Here is a 24,746-nt window from a genome sequence, read left to right as displayed (position 1 = left end):
TTTTCAAGTCAGCTCATTCAAACACAAACTCATAATCCTATCAACTAGTAAATGAATCATATGTACTTGTACAAGGCATGATGAGAAATTATGCAGTGAACCTCTTAAAAATCACTATATGAGGCACCTAAAATAATATCTTCCTTGGTTTGAAAGACAAGAATGTGTTGGGTCCTAGAAAGTCATAAAAGAGTAGAGAAGGAGGTAGCAACTGTTTGACTAAAAGTAGATTAGGAATTTTTCCTGGCTAATGGTCAATGGTGCCCACCATGTTGGACAGTGGTACTAGCCAAACCTTGTCCAGAGAGAAAGTTCTCAAACATTCTGCAACCTGAAATGTTACAAAAATTTCCCAGACTTTTCTATAATCCCTCTTAACAAAGTGGGTAGAACAAGAAGTTCCTGATGATATTATAAAGGGTCTATTCCTTTTGATAGTTTGTAGTGTATAACTGATGACTAAATTTGATATTGCATTTTAAAATTCCAATATTTATATTTACATATATGTGGGTCTGTTTCCTATTATGTGGATCAGGTATTCTGACACAAACAGATGAAGTGATGGAGAAAAACCATTATTCAACAATGCAGCCTTTTGTAGCTCTGTGGTGTTAGAGAAAGGAAATAGTGAGAAAGCAATAAAAGAAAAAGAATGATAACAGTGGATCCCAAAGTTTCATGCCTGCCTGAAACTGACCTTTTATTTTTGTTTCAGAATTACTAGGTGTTCTTGATATGATTATTAATGTTACTCAATACATTGAACAAAATCAGACTTGTAAAAACTATTGCGGAAAATACAAATGCAACACTTTCCCCTCAGTCTCTGAATCAGAAATCAAGATGTCCCCCATCTGTTGTGCAGATTTCACAGCCCTCCTGGTAGACGTTGTGGGGAACTCCACTGGCTCCCTCACAGAGGTTTTCAAATCCACCTCCCTCCTCTCAGGTAAGCTAACTGGAGGCTCTCCATGGAATAAAGTCAAGCAGGGTTGGTTTCCCCATTCAGCACTAGGCAGGTCAGGCTGCCAGGACCTGTTATGTATGCTCTACTTAGACAAGGGGCCAAGGTACTCTATTTTCTAATATAGTACTTGAAGGCACCATTTTTTGATCAGAGCTTCCTGGGATACCAAAAATTGGAGGGCAAATCCAACACTAGAGTTAGGAGAATCAAGGCAGACTCGAGGAAACAGCTTCTGGTGGAGAACTGGATTCCCCCTTGAAAGATAAGGAAAATAAGATCCAAGGAAGATAATCATTTTGTTCAGATCTCTATGGAACCTAAATGTCTCTTTGAAGTACAATTTTAAATGATTCACCTTGTTTATAAGGGACTTCTGGAAAGTCCAAGGTGAGTCACTCATCCACAGGGACCCCCTTTGAAAAGCACAGATATAGACAACAGCCCAACAGTTGATCTCAGCAGAAAGATGATGTTTTATACTATGGAACAGTTGTATGTGCATAAGCTAGAGTAAGGGAGAGAAAAACCACAAGAAATATGATCAGGTTTCAGGGCTTCTCCTAAGGGCTTCCTATGCGTTCCCACATTAGATGCCTACCACAATCTTGGAGGGTAGCTACTGTGTTTATTTCCACTTTACAGGTGAGAAAACCATGGCACAAAAAAGTAAGTGATTTGCCTAAGATTACTCGGCAGAGACAGAATTCTAACCCAAGCAATCTGGCTCTCATCCCATGCTTTGGTCATTACACTAATAGCATCACATGAACAATAACAGCAATTGCTATTATGACCATGCACCATGCCCTCCCATCTGTCAGCATTTCACACATAATATCTCACTGGACTCTCACAGTCATCCTGTGAGAAAACTGCAATTATATGTTCACAGCCTGTTTAGCAGCATCCTCAGTGACAAGTCTGTTTAGGAATTCCGAAGTGTTCAGTTTTTTAAAAGTCTACTAGATTGTCTGCACCATATTGATATGACCACTCCAGCACTATCCGGGGAAGTCTGCTGTAACAAAACATACCACCATTCATCTAGCAAAATGACTGACCCTCTAAGTGGAATGAAGACTTTATTAGCCTCATGTCTGGCAAGTCAGATTTTGCTGCCAAATGAATGGTGGTACGAAACTCATAAACTTTCCAGTTACAAAGGTCTGGGAATTTGGGAATTGCAAATAAGAGATTATGGGATTTAAATTTTGACCATTTTAAAGATGGGTAAACAGAGTCCTAGAGAAATCAGACAACTCACTCGTTTGTGTGGTGCATAGCTAGTAAGTGGTAGAGTCAATGCTGTGACCCCAGAACCTGACCCCAGAGGCTATGCTCTTAGCCACTACATTATATTGCACCGTCTCCCTCTTCCTTCACCCTGCCAAACAAATTCAAAAAAAGAAATCAGAAACTCAGAGCTGCCTCCAGAGGAAGGAGTTGGCCTTGTTTTCCTGTGTAAGCCTGACCTAGGAACTTCCAGCTTTGTTTTCATTTCAGCCAAAGATTTACAGCTTTAGCCTCATTGCTAAGTCCCATTGTGTCCTGGTTCTTCCCACAGTGACTCAGACAGATGAATCCGACTGCATCTTCATCTGCGTGATGGCCGGGAAGGCAGGTGAGCCGTAGCATCCTCGCCCAGTGCTCGGGATGACCATTCAGCACATGAACACAACAACCCATCCTGTGAGTGTGATTTTTGCAGGAAGGAATCTTTCTGACTTCTGGGAGGTGGCAGAGAAATCCCCTGTCGTCAACTACACATTTACTAGCGGCGTGTCTGGCGTTCTGGGTGAGTGCAAACCTCCCAAGTCCCACTGTAGCCTTCAGGGATTTTAAGTGGATTTAGTTATACTGTGTTAGAAATCATGGGATTTCACCATTTTTTAAAAAATGAATTTCTGGAGTTTCTTGCAAAAGAAATGGCCACCCTGAGTCCTCTTCTCTATGGCAACAAGCAACTGGAGCTAAATAACTTTTATGTCCCTTTCTCCAATTAAGAGGGACATCTTTATCCAATTTTCCATAGTCCTCTCTGTCCCCTATCTCCTTGTATATTGTTTTCTTTTTTTTATTTTGAAGATAAAAGAGCGAGAACATATTAACAAACACACATACATTTAGAAAATAACACAAAACAATGCAAGCAATACAGAATTTCAGACAAGGTAATAGGAAATTCACAGTGGTTGTTGTATGACATATTGATATCTTCAAATAGGATACTCAGATAAACACATATAGATATGTAAGATTGATCAAACACTTAAACATTAATTGTTCCTTTCAATAGAATAATAAAAGTCAGTAGTACAACTATGTTTTCTTATACTATTTGTCTCCTGCATATGCTGAATTTTTTACACTGTTTTAGAGGCACTGCCACTCTGCAATAGCCAGCATCTATTCAATCATCCTCTACCTACCCCCCATTTATACCTGCCCATCTTCCTGTCTTTTCTCTGTCACTGTGTAGTATTTCAAGATCCACCTTCAAGTCCTCTTGCTCCGCTCCCTTAGCTGACATTTTAACTGAATAAAGTTTTGGAGTCTGGCTGTTATTTGGCTGTGAGGATCTTGGTCAAGTCCTTTATTACTTACCTTAAACTATACCATCCTCTGAGTCAATGCCTTTTCTCATGTTCTCCTATTTCTCTAAAATATCCACACATTGCCACAAACACTATCATCTTCAGATGTCACCTGGGTTATGTCTCGTCACTGTCCAGAACCTCCAAATCAGCAGCAGAGGGTCAAAGTCCTTAGCCTGGAGTACACCTTTCTCTGCCTTTGAGTCCACAAGCCCCTTAGGTCCTTGCTCCTTTTCCCTTGAGTTCTTCGCTATGTCTACATTGATATCCCTACCCTTCTCGCAGATGGCAAACATCTCCGTGCCCCATGTGACTTTGTTCATGCAATTATCAGTGTCTGGAGCTTCTTCTTAAGTTTCCATGCATCAGAACACTATTTGCTGTCAGCTGCCACGTCAAATAACATCTTCTCTTTCTTGAAGTTCTCCCAATCAAAATCTGTCTTCTGTGCACTCTCCTCCAAAACACAGCAGCTGTACTACATTTTTGTGCTGTCTTACTCCAGTTTGTATCACAGCAGCATTTATATGAGTCTCCTCAATGAGTGGTACTTGGAGATGGAGATAGAGTCTCCTTTGGGACCACAGCGTGGCTCCCCCTTGATGCCTCACACCATCCCTTGTACATAGTAGGCTCTTTATTGACACCTCTCAGAGTGAAATGAGGAACAGAGTGAATGCCAGGTTCCTTTTCAGTGTGCCATTTTGATTTTTGTTTATCATAGGACATCTCTTGGTTGTGCTGTGAAAGGAACCTCTTTTTATATGAGACAAGGCTGACTGAGAAGATTAAATGGGTACATAGTGCAACTGCCCTTTCTGCCAGTTCTGAAGACAGATCTGAGGTTGAGTCAATCTCACTGAGAAAGTCTCTCTATGACCTTCCCACACCTAATTTCAATTCTGTCTTCTCTTTGGTGCTTCTTTAATCAGGACAAATGCTTGGGAAGGGAGAATGCAATTACAAATTGACACTATTAATCATCTGGATGGGTGACAGTTTGGGACACATTTAGCCTTACATCAACTAGTCTGGGAGCTAGGTAAAGACCCATGAGTGCCAGTAGCCCAAAAATAAAGCAGGAGAGAGGCACTGAGCTATGGACACTACCTAGGTGCACACCAACTCCTGTAGTTGCATAGATCATCCTTGTCTCTGCTAAAGGATAATCAGGGATGCACTTCCAGTGTAAGCTACAGGCCAGTCTTTGTCCACCAAGAGGATGGGATTCTCCAGGTTAGGGGAAACCTATCATCCTCATCTCCATGTTCCTCACCCCACCTCCACTTCAGCTGTCCCTGGGGAAGGGCCAGGGTAAAAGTAACATCTGAACTTCCCTCTTTTCTTCATAAAACAAACAGTAGCATCTGGTTGTATTTCTCTCTAAAATCTACTCTTCTGTCTTTTCACTAACATTTTTATTTAGTCATTAACAAAAAATGCATAGTTCAAGCTCTTTATCCCAATCCAAGTACTCACTAAAGATTGACAATAAACCATGGGTGGCACAGACATATTTGTTTGGTATGATATAGCAGGGTCAGTCTTATTATATTTCTAAATGAAAATCATATGTATTTGTTATCATGTCTGATGGCTGTTAAAAAGCAAAAGTGGTGATGTGATGAACTTAATGTAAAATTGCTGTTCCTACATATTAAAATCATACTCTTCTGTCTTTATGGGGCCCATCTTTCAAGTATTGTCTGCCGTGATTCCCCCAAATTCTACCTCTGCATTCTATTGTACCTTCAGAGCATGTAGAACTGTCTCAATTCCTCTTCTAGAGACAAGGACTGGAGCCATAGGTGGCCAGAGGCTGTGAACAGAGGGCTGTGAACAGAGAGAGCTGTGAAGTGGCTGAAAGATGCCGACAGTGTTCAGGCTCTGACCAGGACACACAATAAAAGTGTAGTACTTTCTAGGCCCAGCAACACTACCTTCTATTCACAATGATTCATCATATAGCATTTTTGGAGACTGACATTTTAGCTTCATTGGTTATTCAAGAACCAACGGGTGTTTGGGTGACTTTTGGTACTGCTCAAAGCGAGGTTGGGATCTCTGCATTCTATGCACTGGCTGTCCAACAGTGTTCTGGTGACTCAGCAGCTCTTAGTGTCCAAGGTGGTGCAGCACCCAAAGCTGCCACTAGCCATCTTCCCGCAGGTGCAGCTACCAGGGAAACTGCCAGGACTTCCAAGCCCATAACCCAAGTCCAGCAAATGCTACCAAGGACAAGCCCGGCACACCGGGAATCCACTCTGAGAACCGCCCTCTGGAGAAAGACAACTACTGTTTCAGTGGGAGAGCTGACAGGGCACACGGACCAGCTTCCTCCTATGGCCACAGTCACCTGGAGCACTTCTTCTCTCACCCTGCCAGCCTTGGGTAAGACACTGCCTCACCATCTCCTCCCTTGGCTGTCTCTCTTCTGTTCCCTCCAGGCACTCACATAAATGAGTGAGTCCCTTTGTTCCTCCCTACCACCTGAAGCTGTGCCACAGCTCTCTTTAAATAATAGATCTCGGGGCTAGGGATTTAGCTCAGCGGCAAAAGCGCCCGCCTGGCAAGCGCAAGGTCGTGAGTTCGGTTCCTAGTACCGGAGAAAAACCAAAAAAAATAAAAAATAAAAAAAATAAATAAATAACAGATCTCTGGGAGCAATATGGGCTCAGTAAGTAAACAAAAGCATAAATGTGATCGGCATAATGTAATTCTAGCATTTATGTTTAGAGCTTTTATAATGAAATATTTTAAGATTCATGGAAAATTGCAAAAATTACTGTGAGTTTCCTGATCCCCTTCAGTCAGCCACACACACCCCCACTGGAAATTCACAGGAAATGGTGAAATGGAATCAATACCTATAGCACGGTTAGGTTCATTTGTAGCTAGATGGATAGCGATGACAAAAATGTGTTAGTGACTTGACTTCAGCATAAACAGGCATGACCAGTGTGTCACCAAGAGGGTCCTCCTCCCCACCGTGCTGTGTATGATCAGCAGTGCTGCCTCTGCACACACAAAAGGCACAACTAACTTCTCATTTTCTATTTGGAAATACAGTAATAGAAAACTGGGTTATCTCTTTCATTCAGAGTCAATATTGTGTGCCCCAGTAAAGGACCAGAGCCATTAGAATTCAGTCATTCACATGCTCACTCATCAAAACATAAATTTGCTTCTACCACTAGGCTAGCTGGTGACACACAGCTCTGTAAATGTTCCTGACCTTCCTGAGCTCACAGAGCAGAAAGAAGACATAGGCAGATAACTATGGTCATGACCCAGCCACAGAAGATCTATTGTACTTGGGGAGTCAGTGGGGGGCCCCTACTTACCATAGCAGGAGACTCAAAGGAGGGAGGACTGATAGACATCAGGCAGGCAAGGAAACAGGATGATTGTGTGAGGGAGAGGAGCTGGAATCAGCTTCAGTAGCTGGGAAACTTTCAGATTTGCCACAAAATGCTCTAACAACAGCTGGCATCATGACAGCGATACCAAACTAGAAAAATTCCCCATATCCTATGGGAAAAAGTATGATTGTGAGAGACAAGAACATTCATAAAGTGCATAGCTGTAACCTTAAAAGAAAAAGTGCTATTTTATATAAGAGAAACTATAAAATGTTAACAAGAGCTTGACAGCAATCCCCCGACTTATGAACAAGTTCTTTTCTGGGAGAAAGTGAGTCAGACTCATTTGTATCCGACAAAGTGAGTCTTATACAGTACACCTGTGAAAGTTCGCAACTCAAATGTTCGTAAGTCAGATTTACTATATAGGAATATTTAAATACATGAATGGATGCACCATGCTCTGAATGAAAAATATGAACGATTTAAAGATGGCAATTTTTTTCCCATCTTAACTCTTAGATGTAAAATTCTCCAATGGGATTAGTTCTGTAAAACCTGAAAAAAACTATTTTAATTTCTACCATGAGAATGAACACGTGAGACCATTTAGCAATTTTTTAAAAGGCCGATTAGGGAATATTTATCCTAAGTGATGATACTCCTGCGATGTTGCAAGGAAGGAATTACTATATTTATTAGCCCCATTTTAATGATACAGCTAAAAGAGGTAATTTGCCTCAAAGTTCATAGCTTGTGTCTCCAGGTGCTTCACCTCAAACCCCACCATCTTTTCACCATGTCACATGATTAGAAATAGTTTTCATGAATTTGACACACAGCCCACCATAAATTTGACACAGGTCTAGCTTGCCCATGTACATACCCTACTAGACTGCATGTCTAAGGGATTTGAAGGATTTTACAAAGTTTTGTGTCTAGGCAACAAGGTTCACTTGATCATTTAATCCAGTTCTGGGTAAAGTTTAAACCCACGGATTGCCAGTGTTATGCACATGCGTTGCAGTTGCCCTTAGCAGTATTTCCACCGCTCTGCAACTTTATATGTGAATCAGAGTTGTCAAGTGAGTGTATCAACGACTGTGGCTTTCAACATGCAGCTACCAGGAGAGTGCCTGAAACACCACAGTTGCCTGCCAACAGCCAGACTCAGGCTTCTACGCCGTCCATGCCTAGGGCTCAGACCACGGAAGAGCAAGCCCATGGGGGGCCTCCCTGGGAAACTCATGCCTCCACACCCACATCTGCAGAGGCCCAGGAGCCCAGGAGCACAGGGAGCTTTCTGAGGCCTGCTGGGATAATGGGTGTGGCCAGCAGCACAACCCAGCACAACCCAACCTCAGGTAAGAGAGGACGCTCACTTCTCCTGTCTCCAGTTAAATCTTGCACTGTCTGTTTTAAAATTACTTCTAAATTCTGAAATATAACACACATGTAAGAATACAAGGGAACAATATAATTAATGATCATACAGCAAATTTTCTCTTCCTTTTCTTTATTCTTCCCCCTTTTCTTCTCATTTTTGCACAAATAGATAAATAAATGGACATTCCTTCCTCACAGGAATCTCCCACCTCTTCCATTCTTTATGTAAACTCACTTTCTGATTTTTCTTTTCCTTGTTTCACTGGCCATTAAGTAGTGACCAGTGGAAGTCCGCATTGTTCACTCCAGACAGGTCAACTGCCGTTTGGATACATTAATTACTTATATACTGTGTCCATGCAATGTAACATGCCACGTACTACACACACACAAATGAATAAATAGTATATAACCACGTAATGAGGAAAGCTTGAACTCTCAAAGGTGGAAGCACTGTCAAGTGTGACTCGCACATGTATGAATGTGTGTGTGCCTACTCAGCATACACAGGCAGTTTCCTTTACCTGAGTCTTGGTTTTCCCATCAGTGAACTGGGAGATGTCAGAATTGCAGTGGTGGCTAAGTCAGGCGATGTCAGCAAGGTGCTCAGCTCAGTGTACAGTACCTAGGAAGAGCTTAGTCAGTGGCCCCTCCCACTAGCCTGCACATGCCCAGATGCCGGTGTGGCCTAGGAGACACACCCTCCAGAGGACAGCATGTATCTGCTTTTGCCTGAGGTCTCTTTCCTTCTAATCCTTGATGCTGTAGCCATTTAGTCAGCCTGTTCATGGCAATCAGAGACAAGTAACTCTGTATTTGGGTATGGCTAAGGTGGCCCAGTTTCAGAACTGCACAGAAACACATTCAGGCAGGAAGTATTAAAAATACCTACAGTCCACATTCTAAAGGGAAATAACAAGAAGATGCTGGCCAGATGTAGGGGTGCACACCTGTAATTGCAGCACTCAGGAAGGTTGAGGCAGGAGGATTGTAAATTCAAGGCTAACCTGAGCAATGTAGGGACTTGGCAAGACCCTGTCTCAAAAATAAAACAGTAAATAAGACTGAGGATATAGCTCAGTGCAGAGGCCCTGAGTTCAATCCCCAATACAATGGGAAAGAAAGAAAGAGAGAGAGAAGAAAGAAAGAAAGAAAGAAAGAAAGAAAGAAAGAAAGAAAGATATAGAAGTAAAGAAATTTGTGCTGATCAACATTAAAAAAATCACACATGTGCCCTGTCACCCCACTAGCTGTGTGTACATGGGTCTCATGCTCATTCCTGAAATGAACTCAGAGATCCACCAGGGTGGCAGCCCTGTAGAGCCCAATGCTGCAAAATTGCAGACCCTACAGATGCTCAAAAGTAAGGAGAGTTTTACAGCTATGTGGGGTGGAGCCCAGGCTGGGCTCCACCTGCTTCTCAGCCTCCCACCCACCTCCTTCTCATCCAGTTCCATGCTCAGTAGGTCTGTTCTCTTCCTACCCTGTGGGCCTTGTGTCAGTGGAGGTCACTTCCCTGGATAAGTTGGGGCCCATCAACTGTGCTGGAGCTGTTCCTCAGCCTCCCGCTCCTCTCCATGTATCCACCATAGTGAAAGTGCCTGTTTAATCCTCTCTCTGTCCCTTGTTCCCTCCAGGAAGGTTGCTTCACTAGTTTTTTCCAGAGGCCAGACTCTTGTCCCCAAGGATGGGATCCTTAAACCAAGACTTTGTGTACATGACTTTCTAAGATATTGTTGAATGGACCCCATGCTCTACCATGAAAATAATTGATTGGCAAATTATTGGGGGGATGGGGTCTGAGTATATACCAAGACTCTGGTGTATGAGAAACTTACCATTTTCCCTTTGCCCAGAAGCCCCCAACCTGCACACTTTCTGTTCAACCCCTTTAATACCATCACTCTCCCATGCATCTTACTGACATTAGCTGGGCCCCAGTGACACTTATCACACTGTCCTAGTTACTGATGGAATTGTCTACTCCCTTGTCTATACCTGGAGCACCTCCACTGTGGGCTCTGTTTCTTACTTATTTCTGCATCCTTAGCTCCCTGCTTGATGCCTGGTTTAATGAGCACCACTGGTTGGGTTGGTACAAGACTGGCAGCATGAGGCATGGTCTCCAGATCAGCCCTTTTGAAGTGGTGTAGGTTCACCTTTCTCTGCTCTCATCTCAGGAACAGTCACTTCCAGCACACAGACTTTGAGTCCAACCAAGGCACCAGCCCCCAAAAATCTGCAAACAGGTAAGAATACACTGCTGAAAAAAGCAACCCAGTACCACAGGGGACATGCACAGCACGGGGACAGGGACACAATGGGGCAGGGTGCCAGTGCACAAAGGAAGCCAGCTGTAACCTTATTAATGCTCACAGGAAAAGAGGCAGAACTGGTTTATAAGCCTTGCTGGGCTGCTAAAGTGCCTTGTTAACTTAGATAAATCACTTCCCTTTGGCTATGATTTCAAGAACTATTTATTCTGAAGGTGGTGTGAAGCTCTGGCTGTGTCATCTTATTTTGATTTGTAGAAGGCTATTCTTGCCTGTGCAGGTGATGCCCTTGCAGAGTGGCCGTTCACCCCTGGGAAAGAGGTAGCCCCAGCCCCAGCTCCTCATCAAGGATCAAGTGAGTAGCTGCATCCCATCATGGCTTTCACTCAAGTTTATTTTAAAGAATATTGGGCAGTGTAACAGAGAGAGATTTGCTTGATAAACTTAGAGTCAGATGGCTAGGATTCAAGTCCCAGCTGGACCACTTACTGGTCAGTTTCCACAACTATAAGGCAAGAAGTTTCAATTATGTGAGCACTAGCATCATCTGGTATTTTTTTTTTCATTTCCACATGGTTTTGTATTAAGTAAGATAATGTGTTTATAGTGATTTGGGACTGTGTGGCTCTGGGTGATTTAATCTAGTCAACTTTTATTGGTTGAGCATCTGTGGAGCAGATCCTGGGCACTTTGCATATGGCAGCTGCTACTAGGATAAGCAAAGAAGGACAGAAATGCTGGCAGGAAGGACAGAAATAAAATGCAGCTCCAACCCCAAGCCCCATTTGTTAGGTGTGATTCACTATGGTTCTCTTTTAAGGAACATTCTGCTTACCCCAGCCCTGGCTGCTTAAGTTTCATGGCTCTAAGGAAAAAACACTGGATCTATAGCTGATTTTTCAGTATACCCTGAAACTTGAGTTTCTTTGGGTTTTGCTGTTTCTCCAGCTTCCTTGTATGTCTCACTGTCCTCTTTTCTGCTGGCCAGTTTCCATAAGAAAGAACTTGATACAAGCCAGCTGTGGTGGAGCATGCCTGTAATCCCAGCACTCAGGACACTAAGGCAGGAGGATTGCTGTGAATTTCAGGTCAGCTTGGGCTACAAAGTGAATACAAGGCCAGCCTGAAATGCAAAATGAAACCCTGTCTCAAAAAGACAGGAGAGAGAGAGAGAGAGAGAGAGAGAAAGAGAGAGAGAGAAGGAAGGAAGGAAGGAAGGATGGAAAAGAAACAAAGAAAGAAAGGAAGGAAGGAGAGAGGAGGGAGGCAAGAAAAAGAAAAGAGGAAAGAAGAAAGAAAGAAAGAAAAGAAAGAAGAAAGAAAGAAAGAAAGAAAGAAAGAAAGAAAGAAAGAAAGAAAGAAAGAAAGAAAGAAAGAAAGAAGAAAGAAAGAAAGAAAGAAAGAAAGAAAGAAAGAAAGAAAGAAAGAAAGAAAGAAAGAAAGAAAGAAAGAAATAGAAATGGAAAGAAAGAACTTGATACAAAGTGAATGCTTCACAGTTGGTTGAGTCCTCGGGGCTTCTCCCACTGCTGGATGCCTTTTTATACCAGTTTCCTGAATGTTCCAGACTGTTCGATCATATGTCAGCAGATATTATTAAATTGCTGGAGTCTGCACAGTCTGCTTGTTCTTATCGCCTCAGATCTCCCTCCTTGGCCCCTCAGAGCAGGTCATGAACACTGAATGGGCCTTTCAGACACAAAAACATGATTATGCTGCCGGAGGAAATCATAGTCCTTTCCCCAGGAGTTCTGAGCAAGCACAGTGGCCGTGCACACAAGGGCTGGTGTTTGACTGAGTTCTAAAAAACAAGCTGACCATATCTCTGTCTCTGTCTCTATCTCTATCTCTATCTCTATCTCTATCTCTATCTCTATCTCTATATCATCTCTATTTCTATCTCTATATCTACATCTGTCTATATGTTCATGTGTGGAACTGTTTCTATATATCTTTCTCCACCTATTTATCCATCCACCTACTCATTCACCCCTGATCTATTATCTGTCTCATAAATATGTCTTATCTCTATCCATAGCTATCTATCTAGCTACCTCCATCTGTATCCATCTGTATTCATTTATCTATCATCTATCTAATGAGAGATACAATTGTAAAATAGTTTGTTATCTTTAAGTAAATTATTCTATTCATCCATGAAAGATCATGCACAAAGTCTTTTGCACCACTCATTCATCCCCTTAATGGCTATTTCCTGAGTTCTCACTGTGGATCAGGCACGGTGGTGGAATTATTTTTACTTTCTCTATCCAATAATTCTACAGAATAGATAACATTATATTGATTAAGCAGTTCTGATGAGTCCCATAGAGAAAAAGAGATTTAAGTAAGAATTTTTGTGTTATTTCATGGTACTGAAGATTGAACCCAGGGCCTCTTGCACACGGAGCAAGCTGTCTACCATCACCAGTCCAGGTAGAGTTTTAAGCTCAGATGTGTCTAATCCTAAAACCTGTGTTCATTTCTTCCTTCCATATTACCTATCCCAAGACAAGACCTAGGCACAAAAAAAAAAAAAAAAAAAAAATGCAGTGAAAGGAAGAATGTGAAGGTTCTTATGAAATGTAAACATATGCATTGAGAAAGGAGGTTTCTGGTAAGAGGGCTCATTCCAGAGTCTACCTGGGAAAGTGCCTTTAGAACAAACCTACCTTCAAATATGCACTCTCACAGAGGCTTAACTCAAGCAAAGCTATGGAGGCCCAGAAGCATCAATGCTTCCTGGGACAATGAAGGCCTCTCTGGCTGGAACTGTGATGACTGAAGGTGAGAGTTGTGTGGCTTGAGCCTGGGGAGGCTGGCAAGGGTAGCATCACCAAGGCTGGTCACGTCTCAAAGAGCACGGCCTCTTCAGAGGCAGCAGACAGCTGTGGGCCTGGGTTTGTGCTGCAGAAGATTTCTGTGGCTGCAGAGGGGAGAGGTTGAAAGAGTGGAAATTGGTGAGGAAGTATTTGTTCTGAGGACAGCCAGGGGGATGGGCTGGAGCTAGAAGGTGACTGTGGATAGGGTGACTTAGGTAGTGTTTAGGAGACTGAATCAGAGGACACCATGACAGTGGAGCGAATATCAAGAGGGAACCAAAGATCAGGCCCAGGTGGGAAAGACTGAGTGGATTTCCTGAGCATTATTCCTGGGTTGGAGAGAGATGGACAGTGCAAGGAGGGTTAGGGGAGAGAGTAATGGAAATGAAGTCTTGAAATGTTTACTATGTTAATGCAGCGAGATATGGTGGTTGGACCATGGCCCCAGCATTAGGGCTTGTTAAACTCACTTCCTGCTGTATAAGTGATTCAAATGCAGTCACTTGTGCCCTCAGCACCTTCTTCTATTAAAATAGTACTTCAGATATCTACATCTTAAGTTTTTATAAAAATTCAATGAGATAATACATATGAAGAGCTTAGGAAAGTTCCTGATTCATAACAGGTTGCTCAATAAACGTTAGAGAAAAACACCTTGACCCATTGATGGAAATGGGGCAGGGTCCTGAAAGGTTTGATATTCTACTTGACTCAGGGTAAAATTTTTTTTGTTGTTTCTTTTTTTTTTTTTTTTTTTTTTGGTTTTTCTCCGGTACCGGGAACCGAACTCACAACCTTGCGCTTGCCAGGCAGGTGCTTCTGCCACTGAGCTATATCCCCTGCCCATGGTAAAATATTTTTGTAAAGACTTTCTCTAGCATTGTGAGCTCCTTTCTCACTTAATAAATATATTACTGATAAATCATAATTTTTAAACTGTAAAAGTGGCATGAATATATAGAGAGAACACATGTCCACATATCAAAGTTATCATTCAACTCATTAATTAAATATGAAGTCAGGAAGATGTTAACACTGGTAAAACAGAAAATTTGATGAGCAGGGATTTATAAAGGAAATCTAAAATCAGCTTACTAACTGATATCCTGTAGTTTATTGCTCTATCAATTGTACATTTGTCAGACAAACTTTGTTTATATTGCTATAGCCAGGAACTATTTGTGTTGCTTTCACACAAGGACAATGGCTATTCGTTGACCTCTACCCTTTCAGAGTTGTAAACTCTGTGCTTAGCATGTCAGTCAAAGACGCACACACTTTATAACCAGATAATCTATAAGGGATCTGCTAGAAATAATCAGAACTGCACTAAAAGGACACCAATATTCCTTTTTGCCTATTTCGACAGTTGGTTGAATTTTCTTACAGTGATGGTGCCCCTGGGCTGTCTGATTATTATTAATGCCCTAATATAATCTTTAGGTCACTAGAACGTGTGCACTATGAGAGGAAGGCTGTCTTCCTTCTAACTCATTATTACATCTCTAGTGTCTGTTAGCAGGGCCTAGCGAAGAGTGGATGCTCCTTACACTTTTATTAAAGAATAATAATAGCTATTCATTGACCATCTCATGGCCAGAACTATGCAGTATGCTTTGTGCAAACTGAGTCACTCAATCTTCCCAATCACCCTATATGATGAGGATGAGTTTATTTACTTTCCACATAAGGAAGCACGGATATTGTCATAGGAAGCTGTCCCAGCTTCGGGAGACCCCAAAGAGATGGAATTTTTTTTAAATCGTTTTTTATTATTTTCTTTTTTCTCCTGACGTTCCCATCTCCAGCAACAGTGAAAATCTGATTCACTGACATATAACTAATCTTCAATAAATCCAGAGTCCAGTTCTCCTGTGACTTGGCTTGTCAGTTTCATCTTTCACCTGTCCTTTCTTTCCCTCTTCCACGCACATACTTGAATTCACGCACATGTGTACACACACACACACACACACACACACACACCATACCATCAGACTCAGCATTCTCCACTTTGCCTTAGCAAGCCGTCCCTTATGTGATGCTGAGTCATCATGTACTCTGTCCCTTATGCCAGAAATACCCTCCTCCTGTTGTAGTTCTATTCAACCTGTTAGATTCTTGTCTAAAATGTGCTCCTCAGGGAAACCATCTCCGATTTCCTCCAGGAAGCCAGTCCCTACCTATGCTCTGCCTGTCTTTTGAAACCCTCAAAATAGCAAAGATGAAGCCACACTCTGTTTAGTGTCTGTTTCAGAGTCAAATGAGGACAGGCAAGGCTATCTTGACCTGCACAGGCCCTAACCAAGGGAAGATGCTTGCTGAACTCCTCTTGATTTGACTTCTTTGAGCTTATGTCTCCTAGGGTGTCCTCAGTTGCTCCTCAAAGAGGGGACCATGACAGCTGCTCCCATTACCCTGGCCATCCAGAAGTTCAACCCATGCCTGATGGAGCTGTGTCGCTTTTTCCAGCAATGCCTCTGTGGGGGCCAGAGGAGGAATCCTACGGCAGAGTCTCTGAGGTAACCTGGCCTAGTTATTCTTTTCACATCCAGCACTTATAGACTTCTTATCCTGTGTGGCATCTCTGCAGGCCCCAGGGTAGCCAGGTATCACACTATTCACAAACAGGTGATGGGGGCTACCTCAAGTGGTAGACTCTCCAGTGAGTCTTATACTGGACTGTCACTTCCTGGACAGCTACAATGGGACTTTATTCATTTCTGGGCTCCCAGAACCAAGTGCAAGGCCCAATCCAATAAGTGCATTTGAGCTAAACTGGGTTTGAGTTGAATTTGAGCTAAACTGGGTTTGAGATGAGCAGATTAGAACTGAGATGAACTGTGTTGAGCTGGGTAGAGTTGAGTTAAGTTGAGTTGAGATAAACTAAATTGTGTTGATTTGGGTTGTGGTGAAATGGATTGAACTGAGTGGAGTTAGAATGAGTTGCATTGTAGCAAGCAGCATTACTAACCAGGGCGCTGAATGGTCCTTGAATTCCAATGACCTCAGCCTGGTGATATCCTCTAGGGGAGAATGGCCAAAGTATGTATCTTACAGATTTCTCACCAATCCCTAGCAGTTACCAGGCAGTTAAATGAGATGTTTGTAAAAAATAAAATTACAAAGCAGACATTATTAAGAAGGTCTAAACATGGGCACTTTCCTGTCCTTCAATATTGATACACTATCCTGTCTTCTGGGATTTATTCTTGGCTGTAAACTCAGAACCAAATGCCAAAGATGAATACTCCTGTTCCTATGGTATAGAGGTCAGTTCTCATACCTTTAATATAATTTTCAAAGTCTGTTCATGAGATCCTTCCGTAAGTCCATCATCAGTGTCTTATTCCCAGGCTTCAACCTGTCCTCTCACCTGATTTTTGATCTTGATCTTCAGTCCCTTAGACTGTGAAGATTGTCTCCATGCTAAGAAGGTAATAAAAAAGATCCATAGGCCCAAGGAGTGAGCAAGCAAGGTGAGGCATTTCTCTACAGCAAAGCCTAGTCCTAAAGAAGAAGAAGTCTTCAAAATAATATTTCCTGCATTATCTAGGAGCAGCTCACTTTATTAGATCTTTCACTCTTTAAGTTAAAAATGTGTATTAATTCTCTACTGCACATCAGCCAAGGAATGAAGAAGTACATCACAGGTAGGTTCAGACACTGAGGATTTCAAAGTTAGGGAGAAGAGAGAGTCATGAACACAAAGTGAAATATAGTTGGTGGTAAGCAAGTCATGTCATGCACCCAAACAAAAACCTGTAAGTCACATTCCTCTTGGAAAATATCACATTTGAAAACATCCATCTTCCAAATACTGATTGAGTTCATAAGTGGAAAAGACAGAAGTTTGCAGAGAGAAGCTCTGAATTTAAACTTATAGGAAGGAAGCATGTGTTCACCTGGCCTGCCCGTTCCTTTCCTGGTAATTTCACTAAATAGTGAATCACCCCATAAACTCATACAAACACTGAATACAGGATGAGAATCCCAGCATGGTAAAATGGTGTCACTCAGAATGTTTGTTGAAAAGGTGGCCGCTGAAATAAAAATAACAAGCACTATGTTGAAGGGAAGGTGGCAGTATAGAGATGTATTTCAAACCAGCAATGGTGACTGTGATAGCAAGTCCTGAATCACATGCTGAGAGACCCCAGAAGAAATAAAAGGGTGGGAGGGATGAATAGGAGTTTTCCAGGCAGAAAATGTGAGAGTCAACTCCAGCCAAAAGAAAAAGCACGTGTAAGATAGGAGGGAAAACACCATAGTGAATTTTATGCCCCCTGAGATGTTCAATGCATCTGTAGGTACAAGGGTAGACCCCTACGTCTGATGTGTATCCCCATTCAGATCAACCTCATCCTTGCAAGACCGTGGGTTACTTCTTCTTTATTAGTACATGACTGCTGTACATGCAGTTTAGGGTTGTCTTGGGAAGTGGTACATGTACCGAATACAGCTTGTTTCTTCTTTTTAATCCCTTTCTCTCCCTCCCTCCCGCTCTAAGTCTCTTCTCCCCATTTTCATTCTCACTGATATTATTAATCTTGGTTCATCTTGATGGCATGTAATATTTACATTCATTGAGGTTATTAGGTTCCTGTACATGGTATATTTTTATTCCACTTATTCCCCTTCCCCTTATCCCTTGTGCTTGGTCTTTTGGACCCCTTCCCATCTGCAAGAGCTCCCCCACTTGTTTCCTTCTACCCATTCTTAGTAATCTCTTTGCACTTTGCCTTACTCAAGTGAGATACCACGTGGTATAGCTAAGGGGTGGAACATTTGACTGTACCTGGGCTACTCCTTGCAAATAAATTCCCGTCAGACTTTCCATCATCTCTCACTCAGAAACAATAAAACATACAGGACCCCGAAATCCAGCCCTTTGTTTTATCTATTCTTAAACCATGACTTCCTAAACTTTCCCCACTCCCCCAACTGTCACTCTCTCTTATAGTACTTTCTTGAAAACTTTTCCTGCTTAGGTTCTTTAGCACCATCCCTGGGGATGACAGAGCCCAGGATGCATTCTGCCCTGGAGTCTCAGGTGATAGTCAGAGGTCTGTGACTCCTGCTGAGTCCAGGCTGCTGATGACTCTGCAGTGGCTTGGTGACTCCAGTCTGATGCAAAGCCTGGCATAATAGTGGGTGCTTCAATATAGGTCCAGGTCATCATGTGCCTGCCACTGCAGCTGGCTTCCGCCCTGAAGAGCATGAAAAAAAAAAAAAAAGACCACCTTCATAACAGATTTTCCTCTAAGACTTCCCAGGCTTCCCTGCATGAGGACGTCCCTGAGAGTGTCCAGTGTATAAGGAAGTACATGTTGTTGTTCTTAGCACAACTGGACTTGATTCATTGAAAGTGCCCAGAGCTATTTATCTGCTCTTCACTCACCCCATTGTGCGTACCTGCGGGGGATGCTCTGCTGGAGGGTTTAGGGATGAACCACACCATGTTTAGTTTTTCTCCTGACAAGAGAGGCAGGAAATTCCTGTTTAATCCTGCAAACTATGTACTCCGCCAAAGTGACTTAAGGCCAAAATCAGCAGCTTTGTAGCTTGTGACAGAGGGGGCTGTGTTTCTGAGGTTGTTGACAGTTGAGTCCCGAGCTCACAGTGTGAAGGTTCACGGGGGATCTCGGCTGGCATAACATGTCCCCACTTAGCAACATCATTTTCGGAAGCACACCATTCCTCGGGATAGCCTGACATCCTCAGTGTGTCAGAAACATTCTGAAACTGTTATTGTTAGAAAACACACCCTGCACATTGTCAAACTAGCTGAGGAGAAATGAGATTAGGTCATGTAAGGTGGCTCAGTGTGCTGGATAGAGGGCAGGCTTGAAGCCAGGCAGGCCTAGGTTTTATTTTGGTTCCGCTACTTATAAGCTTGGTTGCCTTGGGCCAGTCATTGAACCTCCCTCAAGCTCAGTTTTCTGAAAAGTGGGTCTAATCCTGCCTGCATTCCAGGCCATGTGTCATATAACTTCAGGAGTGCCACTCATGGAGAAGGGCACCAACATCCTTGCCTAGTCTGACAGTGGTGTGACAATGAAAAGGAGTGAAACAACATATCTAGTTGTCCCAATGCATCTAGCACACTGGAGAGCTATGCTTGAGAGTTGCTGGTGAAGACTCTGCTGTGGTCACTGGTGTACCCTGCTCTCTTTTCCATTCCCATGGCCGATCATGAGTCCCATCTCCGGCACACTTGATGTGCAGCTGTGGCAACCATGTGCCCAGTGGCCATGTCAGCTGTTGAGTTGACCAGGCTTCCGCCCACTGTCTTTTCTGCTTTTGAAATGTCACCTTGAGTATGGGGGTCCTGGTTCACAGGAAAACGAGCTCTGGTTGTGCTCATCATACACTTCCTCTCTCAGATGCGTCTTCTGCTCTGCTCTCTCTGCTCTGTATTGCAGCCGTTGACTCCTGGAAACTGCCTTTCCCAGAGTGCATGGCCAACCCACTTCCTGTTAGTTGATGCAGTGGAAGAGACTGGCAGAGGATTAGAGCACAGGGGAAAGAACTGGGGCTATCTCCCCCTCTCTTTCTGCTTTGGGCGGTATTTCCAGGAAAGGTTCTTTTTCCTCTGTGATTCCAGCTGCCACCAGAGGCAATTTCTTTCTGTGCTCAGCCACAAGATTTCTTTTCTCTCCCCGCATAGCTGCTGACATTGGGTTTCCTTACCTTTCTTTTGTTCTTTCCACTCTGCTGGCCCTTTTACGACTGACTTCCTCATCGAATGCCCTCTGCAGAGCCAGCTAGGGTCTGTCCTCTTGTCAGGCTCTGGATTCAAATACTGGTGAAGCTAGATGAAACTAAGAGAAGCTAGCTAGTGCTTGAAATCCAGCACTAGCACTTGAAAGCAGCACATCCTTGGAGAGATCCATTAATCTTTGTGCCTCAGTCTCCTCAGTTCTACAATTTCTTGTAAATTGGGGACAACAGCATCTGGGAGATCTGGGCAGTCAGTTGCACAACCCCCTAGAGCATGTTAGAATCACAGAATGAGAGAGATGGAAGAGAAATTAGAGCTCGCTAAGCCCAACCTCCTCATATTAAAAGGAATTGAAAGGGATGCAAATCCCCAGTCATTCAGTGAGCTAGCAACACAACCTGCACTGAAGTTTTCTTCCTAATAACACATCAGGGATCTCTACAGTAGCCAATCAAAGCAGCTCCTATTGCCCTGGACCAGAAGCAAGACAATGCTCCAATTCCCACAGAAGCAATCACTGTCTTTTATTGAGCACCTACTACATTATGTGCTGGGTACTGTTTGAGAACTAACATATTTTATCTTATTTAATCCTCAAACATGCTGTGAGTGTTGGTTTTATTATTGCCTTTCATTTCTATATGAAGAAACTAAAGCCCAGAGAATTAAGCACTCAGCCTAAAGTCACGTACCTTAATAAATAGTGGAGCTAGGACTAAAAGCAAGTCTTCTTGGCCCCAAAGCCTGAGCTCTTTCCCACCCAGCCTCCTTCCTAACCTTTCCTCTTCCACCCTATAAAGATGAACACAGGGATGAAGTAATAATGTCCAGAAAATATTAGCACAAATCTTTCTTTTCAATGAACTAAGAGAAGCTAGCTCTATAACTACCTTAACTATCTCATGTATACATTTTTCACTTCTCTCTTCCTTCCTTTCCCTTTTTCTCCATTAGTTTCTCTTTCTTTTAAACAATTTCTTCCCAATTCACAATATCTATTGTACATTTTGGACCTTATTTACTCTTTCAGTTTCTCATACCAGGGAGACAATATGATGCTTATACATGTGGGACTGATTTATTTCACTTATGAGTATGTTCTCAAGTTGCATCCATTTACCCATAAAAGTCTCAAGTATATCCTTCTTTATGGCTCTATTATGTAAAAAAAACAACCCACAACATAACAATGAACAGTGTATTAATTAATGTTGCTTTCTTATTAGCATGATTTAAACTGTTTTGTTTTATTTTTATTTTTCTTCTTCTCTTAAAAGAAAAAGGACAAACTGTGATGGAGGAAAAGGAAAAAGAAGGAAAGGAAAAAGAAAAAATCTATATATAAAATAGTTAATATAGTAATACAGCTAGTTTCTCTTAGTTCATTGAAAAGAAAAGTCTGTGCTAATATTGTTTGGACAATATTTCATGCCTGAATAACTACTATGTAGACAATAATATTCAATGTACTAATTATTGTCACTGTCCTACTAGCCTGTTTTGAAACTCTGTTTTATTGTTATATTTATTTTTATTTCTCTTTAAAATAAAAAAAAAAAGATGAACAGAAGGTCTTTGCTGTGGATAACTGGCTGTACCTTCACATTAATATAATTTCTTTTTAAATTCTGTGTCCGAGTTGCCCCATAGGACAGTGATTGCTCCCAACTCTGACTTAAATCTTTAGGTACTGTCTTGAATACTATTCCTGGTTTCTGAAGAATGCAACCTTCATCTGTCAGAAGGTGAAGAGGGTGTCCCACTCACGCAGTAAGTGCCCATCTTGACTCTGCTGTAATACAGTGGATGCATCTCCTGTGGGGAGGGAGGCTCCGTGACTCTGAGAGGCTGTCCTGCCTTAGCAGGGATCTTAGGAGTTCCATAGACCGTCTAGTCACCATTGAGTAGAGACAAAGAGGGTCTAGGCAATTTCAGATTCTTCAGCCAACTGCAAGAAGGTTACCCTCTGTGTGAACTCAGACAAGGTTCTTAGCCCCTTAGCCTCCAGGTAAGCTACAAAGACAAACAAATAAAATGGAAGACAAAACAGCACATCAACACTGAAATTCCCAGACACAGGGAAATGTATACTAATGATTCAGGGACCAGAAGCAGCACAAAGTCCTAGACATAAGGTCAGTGGTCCCCCTGACTCGTCCCAATGGTGTCAAAGACACATTTACCCACAGAAATGCCCTGCATCACCTTTGTCTTTCCTCCTACTCCTACAAACAGAAGTGGCTTGTCTTGTCTGCTGGTCCCTAAACCAATAATGAGGCTGTTTTACCATGCCATCCACTTGGGCTGTCTGGTCAAGGGGCTCTAGCACTCTGAAAATCACAGACACAGTCAACTCTTTGCAAATCCTCTTCTCATGTAACCCAAGTATAAGCTGGATGCTCATCTGGTCGCATCTTAGTAATGTGTTAGTTTTAACAAATAAACAAAAAAGTCCAGTTGAGCCACTCAGTCTTTCCTTATGGTTCTTAAAGGACATTAAATGGGACTCGTGGGGTCCACGCCAACGCTTGTCAGACACTGTGCTCATCCCTCTTACCCTGAATGAGCCTCACTTCTCACAAGCTACTCTCTTACAACCTCTCTTTCTCTAAGCTTCATTTCCCAACCTAGCACTCTAACACTCTTAAAGTCAAGCTGCCTGGCACTTCTCTTTGGTTCCATACATGTCCCCTACTTATTCCACTCTCTTCTCCCCAAGACTCTGGGAATTGAACTCAGGGCCTTCACACTGAGCTATGTCCTCAGCCATTTTTATTTTTTATTTTGAACCAGGGTCTTACCAGGTCACTAAGTTGCCCAGGCTGAGCTCAAATTTTTGATCCTCCTGCCTCAGCTTGCCAGAGGGGTGGTATCATAGGCAGGCACCACCCTGCCCAGCTATGTCCCTCTTTTGTTATGTAAATTCATCCTTTCAAATGTTCTGTCTCCTCTTTCTACAATTACCTTCATGATGTACTTCAAGAGCCAGGCATTGGGAGTGAGGGGTGCAGAAGCCAAAGAGAGAAAGCCTCTCACTTGGTATGGGGAGAGGGAACAGGGCAATTTGCAAGTACATAATTCAGTAGCTCCTCTTTGTCCTTACCACCCTAAAATCTCTAATTACACAGCTATTACATTTACTGGGTAATACATCGATGAGTTCAAATTAACATCTTGCAACCTGGGAAGATGAGTTAGATTTAACTGGGTTGGGAAAAGAACACTAGGTAAAGAATATAGAAATATGGGTGGCTCCATCCTCCATTCACTTGCTGAATACCAAGGGGGTCCTGCAGGAGTCCTTTCTACTCTGTAATTCACTGACTAGCGTCATGTTCCTCTCTTGCCCTCTGGAAGAGACTAAATGTTTGCTGGTGCAGTCAGAGCTCAAGGTAAGTCCCTGTAGTGCTTCCATCTCAGCATCTGAGTCCCTCCTTCTTGTTCTTCCAGCCTTAAAGCAGAAATGCCTTGAGAATATCTGCAAGTTGGTGTGAGGACCTAGCAATGACTTCAGGCAACAACTCATCACCCTCGCAGTTGTCCCAGCTTGGTTACATTTACATAATCCACACAAGCTCCAGTTAGATCATCCATGAATTGAAAGTTGCACCTTTTTCAATCTTTGAATCTGTGTAAGGTATTGAAGGTAGAGGCCTCAGGATTAATGCAATGATGTTGGACTCCCCTACCTGCTTCAAAGTCATAGAAACCTAATGTCTATGTTCAAGAGATTCCTATAATGTTTGCAAAAACTCAGTGACTGGAAAAAAAAAAAAAAAAATTCAGTGACTGGATAATCGGGCAAGGGTGCACACACTTTTCCAAACACACCAGTCCAGCTCAGAAGTTCTGGCATCATACTGGAGGTGACTTAAATTCAGGACTTCACAGGGTAAATTAAAAAGAAAAAACCTGAATCTGTACTCTGGAGAGCACATATGATTTTTTTTTTATCCAGTTAACTAAAACTTTGTTATGTACAATTAGTTTGACTTTCCATATTATGCAATCTAGATGATCTTTCAATCCCTTAAGTAAGAGATGATGAAAACTTCCATCAGAGGGAGGTGTAGGGAGTTGTCTCAGCTGACATCTTGTATCCATTCCTCTTCTGTGTGTCCCTGTTTTCAAGGTCCCCAATAGCATCCTCAGGCTCAATGATTGCCTAAGAAGACTACAGAGCTCAGGAAAAACTGCTACAGCACATCTACGACTTCTTTTTTTTTTTTGGTTTTTCATTTGTTTGTTTTTTTCCGGTACCAGGAATCAAACTCATGACTTCACGCTTGCCAGGCAGGCACTGTGCCACTGAGCTAAATCCCAGCCCCCATCTATGACTTATTATAGCAAAGGGATACAGAGAAATAGCAGCAAATGTAAAAGGCATAAGCAGCAGCAGGTAGGAGGCCCAGGCACAAGGCCCAGTCCTCTTCTCTACATGGGGTGATGCACCCAACACTTAATCCCCTTAGCAGTGCGGATGGAGCATGCTCACCCAGGAAGCCCATGAGCCTTGGTGTCCTGCAGTTTTATTAAAGGCCAGCCAAGTAGGCATGGAGTGATTGTGTGACTGGACTTGTTCATTTGGTGCCCGAGCCCTTCCTGAGGTCAAGTT

The 24,746-nt window shown here is 42.6% G+C and overlaps 1 protein-coding gene across 1 annotated transcript in view; it reads left to right on the top strand.

Moving 5' to 3' along the window:
- Nucleotides 1-23,625, top strand: part of Hhla1 (HERV-H LTR-associating 1) — a 36,472-nt gene extending 12,847 nt beyond the window's left edge. The window contains exons 7-16 of the mRNA XM_005398071.1: nucleotides 869-952; nucleotides 2,535-2,591; nucleotides 2,679-2,765; nucleotides 5,734-5,955; nucleotides 8,003-8,290; nucleotides 10,493-10,561; nucleotides 10,866-10,940; nucleotides 15,773-15,929; nucleotides 21,819-21,901; nucleotides 23,582-23,625. Of these exons, the coding sequence (XP_005398128.1) occupies nucleotides 869-952; nucleotides 2,535-2,591; nucleotides 2,679-2,765; nucleotides 5,734-5,955; nucleotides 8,003-8,290; nucleotides 10,493-10,561; nucleotides 10,866-10,940; nucleotides 15,773-15,929; nucleotides 21,819-21,901; nucleotides 23,582-23,625 (1,166 nt within the window). The remainder of the gene's footprint in view (nucleotides 1-868; nucleotides 953-2,534; nucleotides 2,592-2,678; nucleotides 2,766-5,733; nucleotides 5,956-8,002; nucleotides 8,291-10,492; nucleotides 10,562-10,865; nucleotides 10,941-15,772; nucleotides 15,930-21,818; nucleotides 21,902-23,581) is intronic.
- The last annotated feature ends 1,121 nt before the right edge of the window (nucleotides 23,626-24,746 follow it).

Source organism: Chinchilla lanigera, unplaced genomic scaffold (assembly GCF_000276665.1).
Source record: "Chinchilla lanigera isolate Chin_1 unplaced genomic scaffold, ChiLan1.0 scaffold00060, whole genome shotgun sequence".
Lineage (NCBI taxonomy): Eukaryota > Metazoa > Chordata > Mammalia > Rodentia > Chinchillidae > Chinchilla > Chinchilla lanigera.
This window is presented reverse-complemented; position numbering and strand designations above follow the sequence as displayed.